This window comes from Anser brachyrhynchus, assembly GCF_964034855.1.
Source record: "Anser brachyrhynchus genome assembly, chromosome: 12".
In the NCBI taxonomy this organism is placed as follows: domain Eukaryota; kingdom Metazoa; phylum Chordata; class Aves; order Anseriformes; family Anatidae; genus Anser; species Anser brachyrhynchus.
The window spans coordinates 7,228,742-7,248,698 of NC_137707.1; the positions used below are offsets into that span (position 1 = coordinate 7,228,742).

The 19,957-nt window shown below is 36.6% G+C and overlaps 1 protein-coding gene across 11 annotated transcripts in view; it reads right to left on the reverse strand.

Annotated features, from left to right (window-relative positions):
* LOC308176583 (uncharacterized protein) overlaps positions 1-19,957 on the reverse strand; it is a 288,961-nt gene that overhangs the window by 156,767 nt on the left and 112,237 nt on the right. For 3 of the 11 annotated variants that reach the window (XR_013938416.1, XR_013938417.1, XR_013938418.1), the window contains 3 exons: positions 17,081-17,186; positions 1,047-1,143; positions 300-975 (listed from right to left, as the gene is read on the reverse strand). Coding sequence is in view for 1 of the 11 variants with exons in the window: in XM_080552550.1 (XP_080408676.1) it covers positions 1,047-1,096 (50 nt within the window). In the remaining 10 variants the exon portion in view is untranslated. Of the gene's footprint in view, positions 1-299; positions 976-1,046; positions 1,144-17,080; positions 17,187-17,357; positions 18,285-18,328; positions 19,104-19,957 lie in introns of those variants that run through there. The other 8 variants (XR_013938413.1, XR_013938414.1, XR_013938419.1 and 5 more) reach the window with 7 other exon arrangements.

Here is a 19,957-nt window from a genome sequence, read left to right on the forward strand (position 1 = left end):
TTCTTCTATCAGGGCTCTCTGCAACCTTGTTTGAATACCCTTCAGATCCACCCTAGAAATGTGGATCTATGTTTATTGAAAAACTAAACACAGGACTAAGACACAAAGCTCAGATCCTTCTAAAACTTCATGACATTGGTGCAGCCACACTGGCCTCAGACTGATGTGAAAGCAAAGGCAAAATCTGCAGTGCAAATGCCAAACAACAGTACTTGCAAATCCTACAAGTTGTGGTATTTCAAAATCACTTTCAGAGCCTCAAAAGAATATAAAGCAAGATATCAACCAAGACAACTTACTGTTAGCAGTCCATGTAGTTTCCTGTATTCATAGATTTTTAAATGGCATAAAATAATGAGTACTGTCAATGACAGTGTTTGTACTTGTAGTTCGTATATGAGGTTATACTGTTGTCTAAACACCATAAACCTAAAATGGGCTCCTGTGAATGCAATTCATAAATGCCAGCCACAAGGGAAAACACAATAAAGTGGTTTACAATAAGTATGTTTACATTTTACTAACAATTTCAAACTGAGAACTTTTCACCTCTACTCAGTAACATCACGGACAATTAAGTCAATTAAGCCCTTTTGTCATGCACTTTAAAAGGAAGACACAAATTAAACTGAAATGCAAAAAAATCAGTGCCTGCTGATCACAACTTCAGTGACTGGTATGACTAATTCCTTTTGATACTACTCAAAATAAATGACTTAAGATCAATTCTGAAGGGGCAAGGCAACTGTATACAGAAATGTATTAAACATCAGTTAACAGGCTTTCTCGTATATCATCTCAAACAGTCACATTGGTTGCTGCTTTGTGATTAGCAGAGATCAAGATTCAAGATCAGCAGACTAAAAAGTGATTAGCAAAAATGAATGGAAGTGAAAACACATCGCATGTCTCTCATTTATCTGAAGATAAGCCAAAGATTTCTTTCCATCCTCCACTTAACACAGGATCTTCTCCCTAACATGAAACATGTGAATTTTAAGTAATTCTGAAACATAGTAATTTCCAACTGTCAGAGCCACACAAACCTCTCTATGAGCCTCTCCAATGGGATTTGTGTCTGAGGAAGGAACTCCATCTGAATTCAGTACACTGGGGTAGCTTAATATTCCTTTTTAGGAACACCTTCAAGGAAACAGAGAGAAATAAAAATGAGACAAAAATTGGGAAATCCCATTTTACAACTTGTTAAGAACCATCTTAAAAGCCAGAAGCAAAATAAAATAAAATAAAAAAAGATGACAACCAAACTCTCACAAAAAGCAGGACATATACAAGGTGGAAATCTCTCTTCTGGGCAATGAGGGATGAAGTTCTGTCTGGGCCTGACACAGGCAGTGCTTTATCTCATCATCATTTTTTGTCTGTGAAAAAAATTAAACAGGAAAATTCCTAAATTTTGCCTTCTACTGTCTCTTGGCCTCAGGCAAAATGAGGATTGTTACTGCCTAAAACAAGGAGACAAAGGTACAGAAATTCCCATTTATAATACAGAAAAGAAAAGCTTATCCTTAATCCAGCACTTAGTAGCCAATATATGATATATAGAGAAAAAGCCTACTTCCCTTTTTCAGTTGGCATCCTTCCTAAGAAAGCTGACCCTCCTATACCTTAGTTCCACCGATCATGTTTCTTGCATATTCTTTTATAACATACATAACAGTATTTGGATGGGGTAAGTTGTAGAGGAAGGACCAGGGATACAACAGTAAAGGCAGATGATTTTGACTTTGGCCTAATTCAGAGGCAATATATAATGCATTTGCTATCAGCTATATCTCTGGTCATGAACCCTTCTGTTCTCTTACTGTTATTAGTGCTCCTCCTTTCAAAGAAATGCCATTTTACCACATGATTTCCTAGTTCCTTCCTTGGCTCCAGACACAGCATTCAGCAAAGCCATACCTTGAAGCCTTTACGTATTTTTCAAGTTTAACCCTATTACACAGACCTTAATCTGACTTTCTGGAACATTCAAATGGCAGTGCTGGGAATCTACTGAGGCGGGCCAAATCAGTCCGAAAATAGACTCGTTGGTCTAATAAATGGACAGGCAGGATTAATCACAGTTAAATAGTAGGGGTCAAACTCTGATGGAGCAATCTTTCCTTCTTCATCAACAATGCCCACTATTAGATGTGCATATACCTTGAAATTAAGTCAATGGAACCTACGTGGAAAACTTGGTATTAACTCTTTAGTCAAATTAATAGCTTAACACCCCATGAAATCATCTGTGTTCTCAACCTGTGCTGTCTCATGGCTACTGGATTTCTGAACCCACACAAACTACTTCTATTTCTCTTCAATTTAAGAATATAAGAAAGAAGTATTTCCTAATTTTTATGCTGATTTTGTATTTAGAATTAAAATTGTCAGAAAAAAATATGAACTAGAAATTAAGGTGTATAAACAACACATTCATGTCTATTAGGAAAATAAATTTAATTCTGAAACTCATATACAACAATGCATTTGAAAAAAGGCTTATACATAAAACAATTGTTTTGTGATTTTTCTGTCCAAAGCTACCTGAAGGATGAAAGCTATAGTGTAGAAAGTGTATGATGCATTTCTAAGTAACTTTTGACCAACCAGACAGAAGCTATTGCACTGCTTTAAAAGAATAGCAAATGCACTGGAGTCAAAAGCCTCTTAAACATACTGACATTTCTTTCTTGCTTTCTTGTTTGAAAGCAAAGTTGAGTTTTTGTTCATTTAGCTATTTATAATCAGCAAAACGAGCTGTAGCGACATTTTACTTTCTGTAAAATCCAAGCAGTTGTATTTTGAAAAGAGACTCCCAAATTTTCTGAAAGCCATTTTGAAATCTGCGAAGGGACCTGCTTTCCAACAAATGCTGAGTACTAGACATGACTGAGCTATTTTGTTTCTTTTTCTTAAAAGCTTAGCCTTATAGGATAGCTTAGCAATTATTTTCAAATGAAACTTCTATTCTCTATTTTGCTTCATACATATAATCTTGTATCAGTATTTCTGCACTTGTGGTTCTTCCTCCAAATGAAAGTCCTGCTTTCTGAATGCAAATGAAACTTTTGAATCCCTATTGACAAAGTAAAAGCTTACGTACAACGTCAAAAATTCCAAAAAAAACAAAGAATGTTTAATAGAAAACAGCATCTATAAAGGACAAAGAAGCCAAGACAGTCTCTTGGTAGCTAAAATATGTGACAGACCCATGGGCAGCTTCAAAGCTGCTATGATGATTCATCTGCCAAGCAGCCAGCTGCTCCTGCTAGACAATCTTTTTTTTTGTGATTTGGCATCCAGGTCTTGTGCTTGCCATTCAAAAGCAACAGAAGGAGTCACAGGATATAGAACAGTTGCTACACCTTCATATAACATCTGTAAAAATCCTTGTGGAGGTAGTGGTTGCTGCAGGAAGAGATTTTTTTTTTTTTTTTCTAAAATGCTGATGCAGTCGTTTGTAGTGGGGAAACCCAAAATGGAGAATAATTATATCATAAGAGCTCCTTTGTCCTCTTAATACAGTATCATGGGGCTGGGAAAAGCTCCCATGGCATAAAGAAGTACTCTTCACAATTTTGAAAGCAACTAAAGTACCAAAGATTGGATGGCCCAGCAAAGGTCACAAAGAGTGCCTGCGAGACTAAGGATTCAAGTATGTCTCCCCAGAAGCAAGCCTATCATGGTACCTGCTAAATCATCCCTTCTTCCTTAAAAAGAGTAGGTAACTTCTAAGCATAACGTGAGGTTTGCCATGCAGTAATAAAACCATTACAACTGAGCTAACCTATAGCTGCACAGAATCTCCTCTCAAAAGCCTTTCACAGTTTTAATGAAGAATCATGTATTTCCTAGATATTATATTTTATGCCATTCTATACAGTATTAAAGCAAATCCGTAATTTTCTATTACATTCTCTACAATTCACACGATTCTCCTCTATCAAGCCTTAAAGAATTTTACAATAACAGTAAGCTTGATTTGATTGCTTACCTCTCTAATTGATTTCAGGCTTATATATTATTTCTTATTTTCATGTGTTCCTTGGAAGTGAATAAATTGCTTTTTATTCCCTGTAAACTTATGAGCAGCAGGAACCATCATGATGGAAACATTTGGCGTTGATGCTGCAGCATGGATAGCCAGGCTTAAAAGCTCACAGAGCAGTCATTGCAACGTCTCAGTTTCATTTCCAGCCAGGTTCGTTCCCTGGCAAGTAGCAAAGAGGTGAACAGAACAGCACCTACTCCCTCTTGCAGCTGCTTCTATCTGAGCAATCACTTCATATACATTCACTGAGCTAGTTTCTGTGTCTAGAGGGCAGCCTGGCATCAGTTTCTTTGAATCATTCATAGAATATATCATACCCAGGAATATGGCAACATTTAAACAAGACAGATGATTAAAAGATAGCGAGAACCATGCATTATGGATTAAAGTGTGGAATGAAAAGTTTGGGGAACATTAGTGTTCCAGAAATATCAACTATAAACCCATGTAAAATATTGAAAATTATCACATTTAATGACATTCTATGTTCTTTCCATGGAAAATTGAAAAACATAGTAGGGAAACTTATCACAGTTTTAGGAAAAAATTGTAAATTTAGAATACTTTCTCAGGATTTTCTGAAAAAAAAAAAAGTCCATAATCACACATAAGGAATGGAGGAGTTATAAAAGCTAACATTTGGTCTTAATATAGTCTTATCGCATTGCAGTAATTCATAGGAACAACAACCAAGGATCTTCATTTTATACGAAGCTGCATAAGGATCTAAAGAAAATATAAAGAAAACACGAGAAGAAAGATGACAAATACACTGAATGAAATACACTGACATGTTCATTGACTTCATTATGCCACCTGTGGATTCCATCAAAAAATGAAGGCAAACTGAAATTTATTAGTCTTCTAAAATAATATGCACTGCAAATATTTCTTCTAATAGATGACTGGTTAGATATTCCAGCAGTTGTGGAAATATTGTAACGTGCAGAAGAAAGAAGACAATATGCTAACCTAAGTCAACAATCAGAATGTAAGCTTTGTTTACAAAGAGAGGGAAATGCTGTACTTACAATACCCAAACTTAGCAATCTACCACCATGACCAGAGGATTTCACTGGAAAACAGAGACAAGACATCACCTGGGAGGCAGACAGCCCTGACCAGCTGGGTTGTGCAGGCTGCTAGGTCTTCAAATTACCTTACGTCAACTCTGTAAGATGCCATTTAGAAGGTAAATCCTTTGAGCTGTCATCTCAGTTGCTATAGCCAAAACAAATCTCAAAAGAAGTACCGCTACGGTGGACGTTTCCCTACTGTTGAATCTGCCTTAGCTACTCAGCTAAAAGATGTGTTAAAAAAAATGAGACACCTGGCATATTTCAAGCTTGCATTACCTCATTGCCAGAGAGGACAGACAAAAGAAACCCTGAAATATTTGCATTTCACAAGTACATTGTGTTATTAGTACAAAATAAGATGCTGCAGCCTAAGATACACTTCTAAAGCAAGATAAGACACAGAAATATGATCAAAAGTAGCAGAGAACAGGAAACAGGTAAAACAACAGGCCAAATTAAGTAAAGAGGAATTGAGGACCAGCGTAACAAACAAAAGGGATTCCATTCTTGTATTGTAGCATTTTTCTACTCCTTAGGAGTTTTGCTATGCAGTTTGAATGAAATGACAGAGACCAACAGACAAGGTGCTGTGCATTTAAGCCATGGATATGTATGCATATTGCAGTAATGAGGATGCCTGGTGAATCTATTTGTGTTCTGAGGCCCGAATTTATGGGAAGTTGTTACATTCACTGAAATCACGAAGGGGAAGTAGTAGTAAAAATTGCTACACCTGCAACAAAAAGTTTGCAAGCAGGGCAAATAAGCCCCTCTGGAAGTTACTCAGATTAAGTGGCTCTCATTTTGGGGAGTAACTATTTGTTAACAAATAAAAACTTTATTGTTATGACTACACTAGTTTGCTGTTTTGCGTCTTGCAAATTTCCTGATCTCTTTTGACTTTCAGTTCTGAAATACACAGTGTCAGGAACTAAAATGATTAAACTGTGCAATCTGTTTATTCAGATCATATGCTGCAAAGGATCTATCTCTTGTATCTACTGTAAAGTGATTCCAACAAACCCACTAAGCAAAAAGTGAGCTCCCAGATAAAGGAAGCAAATCCCTACCTTCTCTTGACACCTGTATGCAGCCTCGACTCTCCATTGATAAACTGCCATATAAAAACTTACTTGTCTAATTATCGTTGGCATTTAAGCTATATCCAACATAAAGTCAGGTGAATTCTTAAAAGCACTGCATTTTGACACTTACAACCCCTGGGTTGTACTTCAAAAAACTCTGCAGTTCAACAGGACTCTGATACATATGTGCATGGGTAACAAAAGAAATTTGCCCAAGACACACCTTTACCTCAGCCTCTGACTTCATAGTCTGTTTCCCAAGAGCTTCCATCAGTATAATTATGTTCACATTACTTCATGGAGCTAAGCCTGTTTATACCAGCTAAAGATCTGGTGCAATTTGCCTATGTAGCTTCACATTTTATCCATCTTTTGGGATACATGACAAATATAGATTCCCTACATGAGAAAAAGTATATACAATCCAATCCACCAACACTGTCAATACTGGCTACAGCTTACTAATTAGCTTGAGAAAACTGAATGAGCTAATTAGCAGGGCACACAATGGAATATCATTAGTCAGTCAATCAATGCTGGTTTCCGCTAAGTGAATGAGCAATTCCCACACGTTCTGGGTCACTGTCAACCTCTCAAGTTTTCCATTGTACTACCTTGCTGTCTCGCCAAATCTCAAAGTGAAATCACTAACAGAATGACCTGGTTCAGCTTACTACTTGTACTCCCATAGACCACCAGCATTACATTCTGGGAATGCTGAAACTGCATCAGTTGCTTCAGACTGGTTTCTGTTCCCTTCACTCAGAATAGCGTATGAGACCTTAATTTTTCCAAGTCCCAAGAGACCACAACAGTTATTTTGACAACTATTGACAAAACAGTTGTTTTGACAACTATCTCTATTGAGGGAACACTCACAGCCATAAAAAACCCTGCCAAAGGCACAAGCAGCCCAAGGAAACTGCTTAAAGTGGTGTCTGATTTTTGCTGAATGGCAGAGCCCCAAGACATTTTGAATGTGGTACATTTTAGTATATTGAAATTAGGCTTACTTTTCCTACTTAACTTTCTTGTATTCCTCCAAGTCTGCTGACCCCCAGCATGCTGCCAGACCATAGGCTGCAAACCATTCTGTAGGTATGTAACACTAGAAAGATATCAAGTTTTAATAGAGTAGGCAACCCCCAATAAATACGTTCAAATATGCTTTCACTACTACTTTCACTGCCCAAACGTCAGCTTATTTCCCTTAGTTCTCAAAGCCTTACAGCTCTCTAAAGGCTCTGATAGCTAGAAGTGTAAACACTGACATTCAGTTGTGGCCTTTGTGCTTTCACTGATAGCATGTAATTGTTTATGGTAACCTTTTAATACTAGAATAGCAAGAAACATTCTGCCAAAGACAAGGGAGAAAGATAAAATGCTTATGAGTCTTGTCATTCTCTGACTGTAGAGTCTTCCTCATACAAGTATTTTATTTTGATTAATATTAATCCGTAATGCCCACGCCAAGCACATCTCCTGTTACATGTGATTTGGACATCACAAGTAGTATTTTGGAAAGGAATCATTTCTATTAGTTTAGATAACATCAGCAAATTCAGAATGACTGATCCATACAAATACTGGCTGGAACAAGAGTGCATGATGAAGAATCTCTTATTGATTAGTAGATTTGCTCTTGTGTATGGTATTTCATAACATCCTTAAACAAACCTTCTCTAAAAGATTCCAGCAAGATTTAAAGAAATTCTTGATTCTGATGTATAGGCTGTCAAGCTAGGTTAGACATACAATGTTTTTAACCATCAGCTGGACCTTACATTCTCATTTCTGAAATATAAGTCCAAATATGCAATTACAAAAGCCACATGTACACCTAGCAAAATGATATATTTGCTATGAAAGCATTAGCACACTATGAAAAAATGCTGTTACCACTATATGAGGTGACCCTTTCTGAAAGGGTGTGCGTTCTTTGTAGCTAGCTTGTCACAGATCATGTCTTTGTGAGCTATAGCAGAGATGTATGTATCTCTGCAACAAATACAAATGTTGGAAGTCATCTTAAATGCACTTTCTAACTTCATGCCTTGTTCTGTCTGCCATTTCAAAATTTCCTCTTTAATATGGAAATGAATTGAAGCACCAAGAAAGCCAAAGAGAAAAAGCCTGAGATGCAAGACTTCTCCTCCATTGAGCCCAACGAAATAAGGTAAATGACAATGTGAATCAGTGGAGGTGGGAAGACAGCAATAAAACATGTTTATATGAACTTTGCATAAAATACAAATCAGGTTTCATTCAGACATTCAGTTTTTCCAAGTTATTCCATCTCCAGGACATCCCTCAAGAGCATTTTTCCCACAATGTTGTGTACTAGAGCAAGTACCAGTTCAGAGACACAAAAACACTTGGTTGCATTAATACTCTGGGAATTAGTTGCTAATGATGATTAAGAATTAATTGTATAAATGATCAGTTAGCAGTATAGAGATACCAAATGTCTGGCACAACCTGGAATCAGATACTTAAAGCATGTGATTTTTTTCCTTACAATATAGCTATCACAATCAGGATAACCACACATCATGCTGGCACATACATTTCAAACCTTTCCAATATGCATTTGTAGGATTAAAAAGGTTTTTTTCCCCCCAGCTGCTTCAATGAAACAAAGATTATAGTCAAGTACATAGTTGCTGTTTTCTGGTCACTTTTTTTTTTTTTTTTTTTAAACTTTCACAAGTAATAACTTCCCTTGGAGGAAAGCAAGACAGCAAACATTAAGGCAATAAAATACCACTGCCTCTTTTTTCCTTAAGAGGCCTTTCATGTGGAACACCAAAAATGAGCATTATCTTCTAATACTTACTGGAGGATTTCAGCTGGCCCAAGTGAACAGAATAAGCACTGCATCATTGGTATATTACATTTTTAAAGTATTAATCTTCTTTTGATTTATAACTGATATCCACTTCATCCTTTATCCACTCATTCTGCAGGTGTATGCTAAACACGGAGCATGTAGGCTCGAAAAAGCACTGAAATGAAGCAGTGCTCAAAATAATGTGAATGCTTCTAAAGTTAGAGACTTTATTTATTAGAAATGGTTCAAACATTTTTCCTAATTATTGTGAGCAAAGTGCCTAACAAAACTAGAAAAATGTCTCTAGTTTGGACTCCACTGAGACTAATACTCATCCTTCACACTTCAAAGGGCAAAGTTGGGTAGGAGAGAAGACAGAGCACTGGTTTTAGTCTTAGTCACAACACTAAAAAGGGCCATTTAACGTTAGTATGTGAGCTATGGCTGATGAACAAATTCTGTGTTTTTCAAATAAAATTGTAAATAAATCTTGAAGTTGAGGTGAAAAATCTTGCTATTATCTCATACCCATATTTCTCTTTACATCCAAAGAGTCAGAGATATTTAGAAATATATGTAACATTTTCCCTAGTACTGCAAGGAAGTCGTGCTCCAATTTTTTTTCAATAGATAAAATGAGGTATAGAGTCACTGTGGAAGTGAATCTAAATCGGGCCAAGATATCTAAGAGTGGAGTCATATTGTCCACCTTTAGATTTCTGAAAGGAAGATGCGTAAAACTGACACCCTGAGATGTAGATTTAGTTCACAGATAACAAATCTTAGCCTTTGTCTAAGTATAATCCACATTTGACAGCTTTCACTTCTCTATTTTTAGCCTTTTTTGCTACATTAGTCAACTTACCTAGTTGTACTGCACTGCCTGTGGCAAAGCCCACTCTGGGCTACCTTACCGTCTTTGTATATTTGTCAGTGTTACGCATTGTATTTTGGGAGCCAACACAACATGAAAGTCCCTTTGGAGATCTGGCTCAGAGTGATTTGCCAACAGGTGTGCAGGTGTGATCCGAGTTATTGTTACCACCTCAGTCAGGATTTCAGGAGACCTGGATTCCAGTCCCAATCACAGAAATGATTCTTGTGAGAGGTATCTAATGCTCAAAAAGCTGTAGAATCCTAAACCTAATTTCTGTGTACAGTCACTGTTGAGCCATATGTAAAAATCATCCAACTAGTACCTCAGCAGCTGTAAATGCTGACTGTAGTCCTGGCACAGGGGCGGACAAGATGGTACCTTCTTCCCTACTGGTTATGATTTGATTTCCATATAGAAACTCCCAGCTAGGACAGCAACTGAACTTCATGAAGTTAGCCCTTTATGTATCTATCCTGTTGTGTTATTTAGCTCAAGTCTTTAGCAATGCTACTAACACTGTCAAATGTATATTGGTGTATTAAAAGCTGTTCACTTATCAATTTCCTTTTGCCTAAGCTGAAGTCAAGACGCCAAAAGTTCATTTCTTTCCAAACGTACAAACCAGCTTGGGTCAAATTATGGCAAACTTTGACAAACCACTTTTGCTAGTGAAATTGGAGAGCACTTATTTACTCTAAAACATGTCTTCTGTTTGGCCTTCTGTGGCAGAAACAGTGTGGTAAGCATTATAAATTGGGGATTTGCTAGAAGGAATGTCACAAAACTGTAAAGCTGTTTTTGTCATCTTGCCAGTAGGATGTGAAGAAAACACCTTGTCTGAAAGGAAACAAGGAGGGGTTTGGAAGTGCAAATAACAAGGCTGGGGATGTGTTGTGTGTCAAGCTAGTAGATCGCTGACAGAACTTGACACTCCTTTTCCATTTGTTACTTGAAAAACCCCAAAGTTTCATAGATCATTACACAAAGAATAGCATTATTGACAATACTAGTATCGATACTAAAGATCTTGTTTTGTTTTGACATCTAGTGTGGTCTTGCTATCAGCATGATTTAACGTCAAGAATTACTCAATCTGGCACTGTTAGCAATAATTTAAGAAAGTTTACCAAATTACCTTTTAACTTCCCTACATGCCCAATGCAACTCATTAAGAAAAACATTAAAAAATGTTAATGAAATGAATTCATATGGTACTTTTATTTTTCCTTGAATCTAGTTAAAAGCAAATATAACTGTTAATGGATATACATTGGTGAGAAAGCTGCAGGAAGTCAAGTAGAAAATGACTGACAAGGATGACTAATGACACTAATAGCATTAAAATGTATAATAAATTTCAGAACAACTAGTTGATAAAGTCTTGCATTCATACATTTATCCATACATACTTCTAACAGCCACACTTATGGCTGTAGATTATCATTATGCTTAAGTGTTAAAATACTGTGTAAAATTCCCTTTGACAGTAAGATTTTGCACATTTTGCTATACTGATGGTGCTGCAGAAGTAGTTTTATGTTTTGGAAAGTATGTACACAAAATGTAGGTCTGAAGGCAATCCTTACTAAAAACAATTAGAGTACTCCTAATACTGGAAAAAAAAATCCCTTCAGAGCCTGAACTTTTCTACATAGATTTTGAGGTTTGGTTTAAGAATATTGTTTTTATTCTGAAAATAACCACAACACACAAACAAACAAACAAACAACAGCATAAAACCCAAGAACGACAAGCACCCACCCTTGATTCCAGGTAGACTGAGCTACCTTTGTTGAGGAATGTTTGACACACTCATCTCTCTTTGTTAGTGAATGAGAAGTAGATAGGTTTCAATTTTTACAGACGTGCTCATTATTCAAATCCCTTTGGTGAAAGGTTTATTACAATGTATGTCTGCCTACAGCTTGTTCATGAATGAGTACCTTGGACTCTTTCTTAAAGTGATGACCTTTTAATTATTCCTTCTGTGGTGTGACTGAAGCTGGCAACATTTTAAAAGTAATTTCCAATTCTGATCTGCTACGTTTTGGATACCAATTCCCAAGCAATAGAAATGTATTTCTGCTGACACAATATAGATTTGCTTCCATTTATGCAAGCAACATGGCCTTGGGTTCAAGTGGTAGGTCCTAGCTTTGGCATTTTAAAACTCTGTTCTGCCCCACATTAGATGAACTTCTCAAGGTCTGTGTCAAGAAATTCCAAGGTCATCAAAAGAGCAGTTATACTTAAATGATTCAATGAATAAATGTCTCCCCTCCACTCCCCTTATCCTCCTCCCCTTTCCTGCTATTATGATTGTAAACAGAAATTTGTTAGTAGGTTCATTCTCAGAAAGTTAATAGAAAGGTTTGCACATACAGACAGAATGATTTTGCTGTTTTTATTCATGAAGCACCCTCTGCCTTCACTGTCACTTCAGTTATGATTTATCTTGCCCAGTATTAAGACACTTTAGCTGTGTAATACTACCAACACAATTCCTGTTCTATGAAAAAAATGAGAAGTTCATACAGTAGAATTCTCAGTCCCCCTAAATAAATTTTAAGCTAAATTATGTGTAAGCACACACAAGCACAAGCCCATAGCATACCTACAGATTCATGCAAATGAAATACCTGGATAATTCAAAATGTGATTTACAGTTCCAGTCTTTGTGAATATTATTTTAGCAACACAACAAAGGCATCAACAGTCAGATCAGCTTTGAGCCAGATAGTAAATGGACAAAATATCTATGATACCCTACATTTATCATGTTTTACAAACTGTGAGCTAATGTTGTTTGAAACTCATGTAAAAAAAGTTTAAACATCCTACTTAAACACACATTTGCATCATTCTAAACCATCTGTTTAGAAAAAAAAAAAAAAGAAAAAAAATTAAATTTCTGTTGAAGGAAAAGGTCCTCCTAAGTTTCTGGCTAGTTTCTGGGTTGAGCTTACCCTAGAATTCTCCTTGTGGCAAAGTCATCCAGTTTTCAATCCTGGGAAGTTTTTCTTTATTTTCCCAGATTTAACCATAGTTAATGATTAACATGCAGTTCTTCAACGTACTAAACACATCAAAATTCAAGCATGCTTGTATCAAATACACACATCTGGTAATCCTGTATGTTATTTATGGCCTTTTTTGATAAGAGCATAATTGATTCAAATGGGTAACTCAAAAATGTATTTACAGTCTGGCATCTTGATTTTAAAGTTTTATTTTACTAACATCCACCAAGAGAGTAATCAATTTAGTGGTGAGGCAGAGCTAATAATTCCACAGATTTTTTATGTCTGCATGCTTTAGCATGATATTTTTGCTTATTCCTGTCCTTCATTTGTATAATGGGGGATATTTATTCCAACCGTACATTTTCTTTTCATTGCATGATTCATTGAATCACGGAAGAAATACAAAGTTGATCAACAAGCAAGAGTGTAATTATAAACCACTAAGTTACTTTCTGATTGCCCTCCATTTTTATTGCAGCAGCTTTTTAAGTCTGCTTCTGAATCTGATGAACAAATTTCTTCCCTACATGGTGTTTTCTTCCCTTAAGAGAGGTCCTTAATATGCCAGACCTCTCTTTTCCACTCATATAATTACAATGAGTGGACTTTTTTTTTTTTTCTATCCATTCTGACTCTCAGGAACACGGAACTGTATGTAACCTTTCAGAATTGCTTTTATGAAAACAAAGGCAGTTAGTATGTTTTGTAAGGAAAATTACAAATGAAAGAACTTCATGTACTTTTGGCATCAGTTCAAGTTTTCTTTATTATAGTGTTCAGAATGATATTTGGGTAATGTATTTGGAATCATGTACTTCAAAAAATATAGTGGACATCTTAAAAGCTCAGTCTCATTGCTAAGGCATGTTGCCATGCATTGTATACAAATATCCAGATGTTCTTGAGTATTCCTTGAACTTGATTTGAAAGCCTAAGGCCATATGTGTGTATTTTGTTTCAGTTCTGCCTAGTCTAAAATATCTACTAATAATAGTCTATAATTTAGAAAAAAAAAAAAACTAAAATTAAGAAATATGAAGGTAAAAAAAAAAAGTATATTTGACCTTGACAGCAAAAGAAGAGGTCTGTATTTATTATTTTCCTTACACATTCTCATAAACAGTTTAAGTGCTGGACAAGAACCAAATAAAATAGTGTTCTGCAGGTTTAAGGCTAGCTCACACTGTACCTAAGCATATCTATGCACAGAGGTCACATCATCTATGCACACTGGTCAAAAAAAAAAAAAAAGGAAACAAGATAAACAAGATGGTTGGAACAAAGTTGAGCAATACAGCGAGTTCATGACCTACTTCAAAAACAAGTCACCTACTATTTTCACAGACGTTCACTGCTGTGAACTGGGCAGGATAATCCAGTGTACAACTTGTATTTCTTTCTAAAGTAAATTATAACAATAATTTTTAAAAAATTAAAAAAAATCCATTAATTTCTGAATAAGTTTGGCTCAATTTTGAATTAGCATTTTGTTAAACTGAAATATGAAATCAAAAGGCATTTCAAAATGGAAAATTATACTTTTCTATCCTACAAGCAATGAAATTGAATACCGACACTACCTGTTTGGAAAGTGCTGCTCAAAGGAAATGAAACATAATTAAAATATGCTTTTCATACTTTTTGCATTTGATAAATCACATTTTAATCCAGCCACAGAAAACATTCCCTCAAATACTTTCATTCGGTCAGTCATGACCAACATCACTATTGTTTAATATGTATAAATTAGCAATGAAACACTCTGTTACAAAGTTAGAGCTTTTAAAAGGACTTTTGAGTAATTTCATTGCTCATTCTCATGGACCTCATGCTCTAAAGGAAGTCTCTGATTATATAGCAGGTAAGATCAAGCAGATTTGGGGATGACTTGGGATGAGTTGGCACAGACCAAACTATTAGGAACTGAAACAAGTTGTAGATATATCCTACTTGAGACTTTGACAGAATGGTTTAGGTAGAATTTTTTTTAAAGGAACAGGTAAATAAAGGAAATGGATGGGCCACTTGCAGGATAGAGGAGGAAACTGTAGGTATGTTTGTCTAGAAAGGAGGTTAACTTAAATGGAAAGTTTTCTTTTTCCACTCAGAAGAGGTGGTAGGTTGTAAATACTCTTTCTCCTGATCCCTCACTTGTATTCCCCATATTTATTTACACAATCACCAACTATCCACCTGAAATACATAGCACACTGACTGTTAGATGCTGGCTTTAAAAAGTAGACCATGTCAGCAACCATTCAGTACCCAAGTTTTTAATTTCCCTACCCTCAGATCCCTGATAGGCTCACTCTTCCCCCTTTGTCTGTCCCAATCTGTTTAATGGATGACTTAAAACTCTAACTTTGGTGTGAAGAACATTGGTATCACCATACCTCCGTCACCAGAGCATAAAAAGGTATTGTCTAATTCTGCAATAATGCATATTCCCAGACAAAGCAGATCTATGTAAGACATAGGGTAATTTTACAAGTCAGAAGAAATTTTTAGGAAGTTGATTTTCTTCAGGTTTCCTTAGTGCAGAATGCCATACTTTGGCTACTGATAGACCAGCTTATGGCAGTTGCCTCCTTCATAAATGAGGGAATCATAGCAGGAAATCACATTTAACATTTACATTTTTCATTGATTCACTAGAAAAGAAAACCATTAAAATGCTTTAAAATCAGAAAATAATATAGACTGGACAAGGACTTTGCATTGATGCTTTTTCACTGTATGTTAGCCCAGTAGTAGTCTTCTTCAGATGCATTTTATTTTGCTGCAGTTAGTGATAATTTACCACTTACACGCAAATTATTGCTGAAATATGAGGATAACAAGTAAGAGCTTAGTGGTTTCTCTATAATCTAAACTCTTCTGGGTTATAAAATATTATAGGTCCAGTCAAAGGATCTATACCTTTGCACATTTGTCACATTAAAATACGTTTTTGTATGTATGATGAAAATAAAGTTTCCTTACTCCTTTATAAATCATTGTGCTCTTGTGAAATTTTGTATCCCAAAAGTATTGTCTCAACTTACTGCCTGAGCAGAAATCCCCAGCTTCTCTGTTTTCTGAGTCACAGTTTATTCTTGTTTTCTTCATTATTATTTCAGACAATTTAATCCTCCTTACCAATAATAGCAACGAATGTAAAGCTTCTACATGCCTCTAAAATTATACTACTTTCATCCTCTGTGCTTGTCTCTATATCCAAATCACCTTTATTAAGGAACTCCCCAGCACAAGCTCTACAATGCATCAAGGAACAGATGTTTTGAGTGTCTGTACAATACTTATTGGGGTATTCTGTTTATTCTAATGGGACCTTGGATCCCTGTAACTGCAAGGAACATTCACAAATTTACAAAAGATTTTATAATGCATTCCAATGAGAAATCATATGCAGATTCAGCTCTTTTGCACTCATGTAATAAATAAATGTTTAAGACCAAAATCTGGAGGCACAATAGAATAGTTCAGCCATATGAGAAGAGGTAAGAGATTTCACTTCTCAGGAGAGCCACATGATTTGACATGGTTTTAAAACAAACTTTTACTATTAAGAATTTCTTGTCAGAAAAATTTAACCTCATATCCTTCAAAAAGGAAAGAGAAAAATAGTTGACCATTCCTATTTTCCTAAAATGATCCCTATGCTCTCATTTTTGTATTTTCTTTCCCTCTCTCAGCCTGAAAACTGCAACCCATATATACTGAGTTGATAAGATAAAGGGTAGGGTTTTTAGCAGATGAGAGAAATGCAATGGTTAAAGTACTCAAAGACACAGTGCTAGAAGAAAATATGACTCAGCATGCATTGCACACTAAGATCCTAACGCCTTATTGAAACAAACTCCTATCGACCTGAGTGGGAAGCAGATATTTAAGAAAAGCGTACTTTACTCCAAAGAAAGGCTAATGTGAAACATTCCTACCCTGCTTGTAACAAACTGTACCAGTCCTAAAACACTATTTCCTCTTACACAAACTACTGCTGCCATCAATGCCTTCTGGCCTCATATGTACTGTGGTAAACAGTACTTCCTCCATCTTTGTCTTGATAGAGTAGGAATCACCTTGAACTCTAGCTACATCATATTTACTTTTACATAAGTTCACTTACCAGAAAAATGCAGCTCTGCCTCATTCATCTTCCTGTTCCTTCTTCTCAGTCCTGCCACATAAGGACATGGACACATGGACTGGGCCAGACTAAGGAGTTGATCTTTCTGAAAATAAAAGGTATCTTTGATTTGAATCATGATATGGCTGCATTAATGCTAATTCCAGCAGAAGAAAAGCCCTGGGAATGAGCAGACAGAGGAAGGAGAGATGGTGGGACTGCCTCTTTGAGTGGTGGCATGGATTTAGGTCAGACCAAGGTCTAACTATAGACTTACACTGGAGGTCAAAACAGGCCATTAGAATGGGTCTTGAGCCTTCACAGGATGGCTCTAACGAGAGGGCTAACCTGAATAACTGCTTTCAGTTCTTCTTGGTAAAAGAAAGTAATGCGATACATATGGGAGGCACATAACATTTATTTCACACACACACACCAGCTGTTGATCAGCCTGTACTTTATTGAAGCCCCTAGTCCTTCTGAGCCTCTAAGTCGCATATAAATCAAATACTTGCTTCCCTCTTCCCTCCTGCCTTTTTCTATTCTCTCTCCTACATAGCACAGAGACCCTCCTACCACAATGATATAACAGGAAGAGCCTGAGAGTTAATACTTCCTATGATACATGGACACAGAAGATAATAAAATTTATTTTCCCACGCTGCCCCTCCATCTTATTTGGGACTAAGACTATCATTACAAATTAACATACTACGTTAGTGTAAATTTTAAAAAAACTTAAAATGTTTCTTGACACCTTTGCAAAACAAATATCTCTTTGCAAGTTTGAGAGGAAAAGCTTTCAACTCCTAAATATTTTTTTTAAATGCAAAGTGCTAACAACCACAGCAGACCACAGAGAGTAGCACCACAGAAAATAAACATGAGCGGTGGGAAAGAAGGGGAGGGAGGGGGAAATCTTGTGTGATTCTTTCACTGGCTTTGCAAAAACTTGCACTTGATACGTGAAGAGCTCTGTCTGAAACCATTAATAACAAAAACAATCACCAAATGAAAGAGCAGCCTTGCAAGCAACCATCCATAAAAAGAAAGCAAGTTAATTAAACAAATCACAAGCTATCTCCAGACTGTCTCTCTCACTTTAAAGTCCTCAGTGCAGAAAAGAGAAGAAAAAAAAATCTCATCAAATGATATAATCATAACAGCCTCAAAATAACCCACACATATTCTAGATAAATCACTTCTGAAATACTAAGTGCCTGGAAAAAGCTTGGAGGGAAATTGCACCTTTGCAGCAGTTCCTGCTTCTTGCATGGGCTTTGGAGAATGCTGGATCTTCTGCTCCTTCACTAAATGTTTATTCTTATCCCTTAGATTGCCACTTTTAAATATAAAACTTTAATTAATCTCTAGATTCATTTCATTTGATGTTGCAGGGCCATTTTACTATGTCTCAGAAGGCACTTAATTGGAATTGAAGGCTCAGGGTTAAAAACACAACATCTATCCCTCACCAAAACCTACAAAGCTTTCTGGGTAGGACCAGGGAGCCACAGCTGAACTGGAGAATTGGCCGTGTGAACTTGGCTAAAGGCAATACTGACCCTATGCACATTACTGCCCTGATGGAAAAGGTAGCAGTGAGTTAATGGAACTGGATGTGCATTAATTTTTCTGAAATTATACACTATGAAGAGACTCTTTCATCAGCTTCTATGGGTCACAGCAGCTGGTAGGAGCCTTAACAGTGTCATTCCATTATAAGGCTATTATCGATCCAAAATCTAATTTGAAGATCAATTTGGATTGGAATCAGAACCCAATATGACAATGATTTCAGAGCAGATAAGAGGTAATTTACTCCTCTGGGTGCCAGAAATCAATTTTTGGTTTTCTGAGCTGACCCAGCTGCCAAAAAAAAAAAAAAAAAAAAGGCTGATAACGTGCAAATAAAGGATTATAGTAATCCAATCTGGAGGTGATAAAAGTATAAACCTGGCTGCAAAACCATCTGAGGTAAACAAACATTTAATCCCAGCTAAATATCTCAGATAATGGCAAAAAGGCTTTTTTTTTTTTTTTTTTTTTTTTTTTTTTTAAGGCAGTTAGCTAATACAAAATACAGCTTTGAATTCAAAGCAACGCCATGCATTTCTCACGTAATTCTTTCTGGCAGCCAGCACCTGGGAGCTTTATGTAGGGATCTCAAGATTCATCACTATTTGTATTATAGCTGTGCTGGACACCCTGGCAAATCTGCATGAAAAGGCTAACATACAGATTCACCTAGGCTGTTTGGAGTCAAAATCCCTTTGGCTATGCCTACATTGCTGGGTGTTATGGTTTATGACTTTGTCCTCATCCCCATGAATCCTGCTTCTTCAAAAAGAAAGGAAGGAAGCACAGGGAGCTGACATGTCTCCCACTTCCTCACCATGTGCATCCAAATTCCTTCACCAGAAACCAGGACCTCCAAGCATGCATTGCAGCACACACCCACACCATGGTGTGGATGTGGTGGTGACTCTGAATCCAGTCCCGAGTTACCTCATGTACCAGAGCAAAGATCTTTTGCACATATACAGGTCCTGCACAGCACCTGCTGCCCACCTCAGCATCAGGAGACATGGAGAGTAATGTGTACTGAGGCAGATCCTGCCACAGGGAAGACTGGATAAACAACAGGCAAGAGTTGGCATGAAGAACTGAAGGGACTTGTGCTCTGAGTTGTTGGCAGCACTGAGAATTTTTTGCGCTCTACAGGGCTGGCCCTTAAGCCCTTTTCACTTTTATTAAGTGCAGACGTACTGCGGAGATGCGAGACTCAGTTATCTACACTGAAACTGGAAAGTGTATTTTTTTTTTTTCCTCCAGACAACCACGGTGGAATCAGTTTTATTCAGATTTGGCTGTAAT